Below are 7,527 nucleotides of genomic sequence, written 5' to 3'. Positions count from 1 at the left end.
AGTTCTGATTCCATTTTTTTTTTTATGAATTGACCATAAAGGTTGAAGTGTAGTAATTCTGCTTCCGCTCTTTCTTGCACTCCCTTACAAGCAGTAATATACAGGCTACACAGTTATCAGATATTAGGCAACTTCTTTTACACACAGCAGTTTTAACTGGCTGACATGACTGAGAGTTAACAGCTGCAACTTTGAACTTCTGCTTTGTCACCGTGTAGCTTTCAAAATACTGTAGTCTCTTCTCCAGTCACATCTTCAGACTTACAGTTGGCTGATGACGCAGCAAACATGCTGGTGAAAAAACAATATTCATGATTTCATAAGTTAACTCATCTGCCATGGGTGCATTGCTCTTTAAATATTAACTACAGTAGCCTAATAATAAGTGGTTCCAGCTTGTAGTCCAAGCAGCTCATGGCTCCGCTTCACATTAAAAGTGATCACAGAGTCAGTGACAATGCCAAATAATGTTATGCAAAATATTGATTTCCTCCCAAATAAAGTTGTACAGTGTTTTTTCTGATACCAGCAACATGTGGAAATGTACATCTACATCATTAAATATCAAAAATTAACACATCATCTCTATGGGTGAACTACAAGATTGAAAGAAGCCCTTCATGACTTAATCTTTATTATGAATCCCAGCTGTTGGTGCCGTCAGAGCACAGCAGAGTTTTACAAAATTTGAAGCTTTCATACACTCAGAGAGAGGTAACTCATTCTTAAATTAAATAAGAAAAAACGAACAACAATCATTTAGGCTCATTTTTACTTTATTACAATGTGTGGACTGGCAACTTAATAATTATCACAAAATTCTAACTACTTGATATCCTCATGTTAAAAGCTTTACATTCACTCTGGGTGTGCTGGACATGGAACAGGAAATGATGAGTGGAAGGACTTGCTCTAATGTTTTGGGACGTCTGTGAATATTCGCAGACCGTGCATCGCTTGAATCTCATCCTTGAGTGCCTGTGGAGGAAAAAATACAGCGGCTAATAAATAAAATGAATCAGTGCTCCAATAATAGATCCATGCACAAGTGACGGGAGGCATTTAAAGCCGATTTCTCATTAACCATCGACAAGTCCTCCGAGAGCATTTTCCTCCAAGTTAATGGAACAAATCTTAAAATATCTCAAGAGCTACTATGAGGTCAAAATGAGATGAATCATGACTCAGTCATCACCTGAAAACATGAGTCATGCCCCAAAAGCTTATCTCTCATTCATATTGTAGATGACAAAAATGCAGAATACTCAGGAATGTCTGCATACTGTAAATGGATGGATGCATGGATATATAGAGCTACAGAAAATAAACACAACAAATAACAACAAAAATAAAGTGGATCAATACAAAGAATATAAGAAAAAACAAAAAACCTTTGCATACCCTCTGACAGTAATAAAAATAGCATACACTAAAATATATATATAGAATATCTATAGACCTTTCATCTTTCAACATCTACATAGACTATATGTACAATGAAATAATGAGATGGCAGTGAGTACACAGCAGGGACTGTTGAGTGTTAGTGTGTAGTTTGCTTCTGGACCACAGAGGTTATGTTGGACAGATGGATGGGATTTTTTGGTTAAAAGTGTTTGAAAAAAAATAAATAAACAAAAATCCACATTGCTGCCAAAGTGAAGCCTGAGGCCGCTTGCCACAGCTGCTTATGCTGGACCGAGCCAGGTGATATGGTGATATGCCGGGCTAACTGTGGAGCCACTTTACCTGGTTGACTAGCTGGTGTTGCTGAATGGTCCTTTTTCCTTGGAACTCGCTGGACTCTATGTGGATCTCGTACATGGCGCCGCATCCACCTGCAGACAACACAGGTTCAGACCCACATCCCGCTCAGATGGCCTGTACCCATTCTGTCTCTTCAGAGTAAAGGCTGATGGACTGGGCCCCTCTTAATAACGATTAGTCAGCCAATATAAGGCTGATACGGTCATGGAGGAAACAGAGATTGTCTGCAATGTTCAGCTTTACATTAGGAATCATTTCACGATATTATTCTGGACTTTTGCAGAATTAAGTTAATTATTGTATAAGATTGTTTCAATATTGCTCACAGCACTTAAAACATTTAAGTTACATATTCATGTCCCCTTTGCCTGAAGACAAAGTAATTTTTGCATACCATTAGGATTAATTTTAGTTCCTGCTGGTCAGACACTACTTGAGCCACGTTCTGCCGATACCAACAGTTTGTTAAATGTCAAGTCGGCACCGATTAATCGGACAATAGGCGAGATCGGATATCATATCCCGCTCATTCACCTCAGGTTAGGTTAGCTCATCTCCAAGTAAGGATGCCTCTGTAATATCCTAAATCCTAATTGTGTATCTACTATTTAAAAAACAATCAAAATTGGGATGATCTCTCTGTAGTGGTAAAGTTCTAGTTTGAATTTTTGTAATGGGCCAGATAAAATTTGCTCAGCTGTTTTGATTATTATTGGTCTTACGCAGGCATTAATCATTTCAAGGGGGATCTACAATGAAGCGCAGGCAAGACTTGGTGATGTGTACGCACATTACATGCAACATGTTATATTTATGTACAATTTGATTGACACTCAATTATCAACATTATTGTGAATGCAGCTGCATCAGTGTGAGCCAGCAGTCCTTACAGCAGGGTTCACACTCTGTGTCAAATGTAAAACTCTGTGATGTTTCCACAGCTTTACATGGCAATAATGTTGAATTTCCATGACCTATTGAAATTATGTTTTTTTGTTGTTGTTGTTTTTTTTTTTTTCCTTTGATGAAAATGATAAGCACTCTTCAGATTCAGAGGTCTTCCTGTATTAAAATTCATTATCGTTACTCTGCCAGGGAAGTAAACATACCATGAACACAATGGGAAATAAAATCTGTGTTTTAATACTTTTTTTCTCTATAGTGGAGGCTGAAAAAATTCCACAATATTTCATGCCTTATCATAAGAAATCATTTAATTCCCTGACTTTCCCTGTCTGGGATAGACTTTTCAAGATTTGGATTTTATTTGGACAGAGCCAAATAAAACAGATTATAAAGGACAGGATATCAGAATGAGCTGATCATACACTATTGGGAAACAGATATAAAAATTACACATAATGCACATACTTTTTTGTTACATATTTCTAATGCACATAATTTTACATTTCTTTTTCCATTTCTATTTCTTCTCTTGAGAATTTGAACAACTGCAAGTGACCCAGTTCCCCAGTAAACTGCTTCTGATTGTGATTGTGAGAAAAAGCAGAAGTGTATCAGCACACACAGATGCAGCAACTCTTGCACCTACATACACATGGGGCCTGCTGTTTCGGGGGCATAAATAATAAGTGTCCATCCTTGATGTGGTCAGTGTTTTAAAGCTGCGTGGGTGCCGTGTCCTCCTACAGTACCTGAGATATCCACCACTTTGAGCGACGAGGCCAGGGGAAACTTCTCTCTGAGTATCTGAGCGATGCGGATCTCTCCTTGTGTCTGTGAGGACAGACACCTCCGGACCTGTCCCGCAAAAACCTACAGGAGCAGAGCAAAGCAAGGCGCAGTGAGTGGAGACGCCACCTTAGCAGACTTGATGTTAGCTAGCGTTTAACTGAGCTTCGCCCTTGAATTTGGACTGAAGCCGCGGAGGAAGAGTTCGTTTACTTGTTTGATGCGAAGAAACCGGCAGACAGAGCTCATGGTTCCGGCCAGGTTCTGTGTGGAAGTCGACGCTTATTCTTTGTGTTGCGTGACCTCAGTCATGAGGACCTTACAAAATCCACAGGCATGTAACTTCACTACTCAGCAAGTCATGTCCTCGGACGGTGACAGCGCCGCGCACACCAAAACATTCGTCTCCAACATATGACGCAACGCAACCGGGTACTTCCGCGGAGCAAATGTTTTCCTAGCATGGCGACGGAAGATTCAATTGACACGCATTTATATCCAATAGTCTTTTCGTTGTGTTATCCAAAACAAACTCATAGCCAAACCCTAAACTTAAACTAACCTCAATTGTAACCTTAACAAATAAGCCACATGAGCACTCACAGTATGAATAATGCCTTCGCTTACCTAGGAAAAAAATCGCCTCGTGGTAGGCTTCTTCTGGTTGCGTATTAGTGATTTGCACCCGTCCTGAGCATTATCGCCACCTATTGTTAATTGTACAGAATCACTACAGAGACAGTCCTTTTTAAATGCTTGTGATGAGTCTAGTGTCTTTTAGGTAATCAAAAACAGAATGTAAAAATGAACTGTTGGTGAAGATTGACTTGACGTCCATATTTTGTATCCCCTTGGATTCCATCTATTTATTTTGTAATAACTGTCTTTGACTTGAGGATTTTGGCCAAATGAGGGTTACGTGTCCCACAGTGTCCAGCTGATTGCAGTGTCCATGTGCATGCTTTCCAGTGAGGTGTGAGGTTGAATCACAAAACTGAACCCATTCAGTTTCTATGGGCTGAATTCAAATATGTGTGTTCCAGTTTCATCCTCCTTATCAAATTTTCCTTCTTCCCCCACATCTCTTCCCACGTCTCTTTGGATCTGGTATAAATATCTTTCTTTAGACACTTTGCCACAGTGCCTTGATTCTGTTCCATATGACTGCTTTTGTTTCTGCTTTACTGACTGATCACTCTACAGTATTTCAGTGTGATTCACTTTTAACCTTTTAGTTTTTGGATCTTATTTCTCATTCCCTTTTGTTTCCTATGTGTGCTGGTGCCCATCAAACCTGTACATCAGTCCCTAATCAAGTGATTCAATTTAATTTTTGCAGTAGCTCATAAAGAATATCCTGTCTACTTCTACATGTTGATTGCTGTAAACTGCTGTCATCAGTACTGATATGTATATATGCATATATATAGTGATCAATTACATTTTTGTACTGATGAACCTGAAGCTTGACAACTGGAGGAATATTAGTTTTGACTGTAATCATGATCCCACAAACTTTGACCATGATCACATTTTTTTCAGTAAACGTATCAATCTCATCATTGGGAAATGTTCATTTGCATAATCATATATTTATAAAATCTAAATCATATTATAGGGCACAGGTTTGAATATTTTCTGAGAGTGAATTCAAGTAGGTCTAGCTTTTCCAAACAATTACTCTAACAAACAAACAGCCACAGTGTAGACTGCTCTGGCCAGATCTCAGTCATTCATTCATTAAACTTTTATTTCAACTTCGAGGCACATTATAGGGACATACACTCTTCTGCATGTGTGTTGAGCAAAAATGATGGCCAATTATGCCATTTCAAGAGTTACAAAATCACACAGTAATTAATTATAGGACAATAAATGCAACAATGAAGAGCAATAAACATGTCAGTTAAAGTAATTGCAGGCTGAAGCGTGATGATTTGTGACTGTCCCTAAAGTATGGATGCAGAGACTGCACTGAACATTGTCCAGGTGTAGCGTGCACAGTGACTAAAGCCAGTCTTTCCAAGGTCAGCCAGAGCTCGTGGCTGATGAGGAGTAATTTGGTCACTGGAGTGAGTTTGATAGGACCCACAGGCTCTACAGCACTGACATGATACACGATGGCAAATAGCATTTGATGGCCTTGCAGATGAATAGAAGCCATTACGTATTATGTCTCTCATTTCAAGAGGACTACGCTGCCTTTTCATTTAACATACAATAATGAGTGTCACAGCTATCATCAGTGTTGAAGTTGAGGGCACTGTGATTCACAGACTCCATCGACCTGAGAGTGAAGGCTGCATCATGTCCATACATAACATGTCCATTCTGTTCGACTGGAGGGACAGCTATTTCTATTAGCATTTTTCTTCTAGGCCTTGGGAAGCAAGAGAGTTACTTCTGTAATGTTAACCATCATTTGTGTCAGTTTACAAGTAATGATGCACTACACAATGTTAGAATATATCTTTCTCCTCAGCCCACATGGCATTACTATTATTTATATTCAGTAGCTCCTCCAATATTAGATCGAGTCACAGTTTTCACAGCTGACCTTTCTGGCTCTGTTGCACAGCATTAATTATCTTTTAAAAGCATTCAGGACTGGAGCGTAATGAGTTGAACATGTGATGCATTAAAGAGATGTTTCTAATTTTCATTCCATCTCCATTTACAAAACCCAAGCAGTGCTGTGCTTCTCCCAGGTACCACACTGATGAGGATTTAACACAGAATTACTGTGAAGAAATGATATGAGCCGGTCATTCTCTAACAATTCTGAAATGTTTGAAAGGTTACCTATCAAATATCCAGAATATCATACCCATGATAGGTACGCTAATTTTGGTAATTTTGGTAATTGGTTCATCATTATTAAGATCAGATCTGTGCCCTCCCTTGTGAATTCATGAGCGTGCCTGAGAGAAAGATTAAAGCTATTTTCTGTGTGCCCTGTGGTAAGAGCAGCTTTAGGAGGAAAGGATCTATTTGTCCTCTCCGGTGGAATTCCTAGGATCAATACCTTGTAATGTCAGTGGTAGCACAACAAGAAAAAGGATGGAGAGTAAAGAGAGGTTTTTGGCTGATTTAATCCAAATAGAATTTAGTGCCTTCCAGAATTTAACTTGATCTCAGTGTGAATTAGAAGATAAATGGAAGCAATAATCCAACTTGGCTTCCCTGACTGGATTAGTACATCTAGTCAAGCATCTAGTCGAGTCCGGGATTTATTTCTATCTTCAAATGAAGTTGACACTTCAGAAGAGAAGTATCGATTTGATCTGATACCATGAATAGTTCATGCATTCTAAATCAAAGCTCTTAATGAAGTGATCAAATGTCAGCTCAGTGTTAGAAGTGATGGCTTTCAATCAGAAAAAAAAATGGCTCATTAACATTTCTTCTAACCAGCACCTTCATTTTCTTTGTGATTGCAATTTTTTCTAATGCATAATATTGGACAATGACAACTAAACCCAAAGTTAAACACAACAGAAGCAATAACTTTGTCATATGTATTAGACGACTTTGAAGGATTGTTTAAGTTAGGCCTAGTTTTATCCATAATTATGTGATTATGAATTATCCCTCAAGAGATCTGTTGCATCCGCCAGCCAGTTTACAGGTTAAATTTGCCCATAATGAATATTTGTGAGCTATTAAATTGAGAAACTAAGTTTGTCGATTTATCAAGTGCAGACGAAGGGCTGTGGGCTCTAAGTAATTGGCAAAGTAACTTGTGATGTGAGATGCATTGGTAGTGATCAAACTATACTCAGCTACACTGATTGCACACATCTACAGGAGCACACATGGCCCACAGCGCCTCACAATGACAAGGCTATTTTTCAGCCGCAGCAACAACAGGCTATTGGAATACGTGAAGCCTCTGGTTTCAAACAGAAAGTTCTTTTAACTTTTAAAGGTCTGATTGGCGTCTTTAAGGTAGAGATGAGTCCAAATGAAAAGCTTATCTCTCCCTGCAGGCTGTGGAGGGCTGCATTTGCGGAGGAGGGACAGGCAATTAGAGGCTGTTGACAATGGGCTCGAGCCCCCATTAAAAAC

At 39.0% G+C, this 7,527-nt stretch overlaps 1 protein-coding gene across 1 annotated transcript; it reads right to left on the bottom strand.

Moving 5' to 3' along the window:
- Positions 1-758: 758 nt before the first annotated feature.
- On the bottom strand, positions 759-3,894 carry bola3 (bolA family member 3). The gene is made up of 4 exons (XM_030048563.1): positions 3,673-3,894; positions 3,423-3,543; positions 1,750-1,838; positions 759-978 (listed from the first exon to the last, which is right to left on the bottom strand). The coding sequence occupies exons 1-4, from the start codon at positions 3,706-3,708 to the stop codon at positions 913-915; spliced, it is 312 nt and encodes a 103-aa protein (XP_029904423.1). The 5' UTR covers positions 3,709-3,894; the 3' UTR covers positions 759-912.
- Positions 3,895-7,527: the final 3,633 nt, after the last annotated feature.

The sequence above is a fragment of the Myripristis murdjan genome, chromosome 3, assembly GCF_902150065.1.
Source record: "Myripristis murdjan chromosome 3, fMyrMur1.1, whole genome shotgun sequence".
Lineage (NCBI taxonomy): Eukaryota > Metazoa > Chordata > Actinopteri > Holocentriformes > Holocentridae > Myripristis > Myripristis murdjan.
This window is presented reverse-complemented; position numbering and strand designations above follow the sequence as displayed.

Excerpts from the sequence above, each read along its gene's own strand:
- bola3 (XM_030048563.1), bottom strand. The coding sequence starts at position 3,708 with ATGAGCTCTGTCTGCCGGTTTCTTCGCATCAAACAA. Across the intron at positions 1,839-3,422 it reads CAAAGTGGTGGATATCTCAG|GTGGATGCGGCGCCATGTAC; the intron begins GTACTGTAGGAG and ends TGTTGTCTGCAG. Across the intron at positions 979-1,749 it reads AACACCAGCTAGTCAACCAG|GCACTCAAGGATGAGATTCA; the intron begins GTAAAGTGGCTC and ends TTTCCTCCACAG.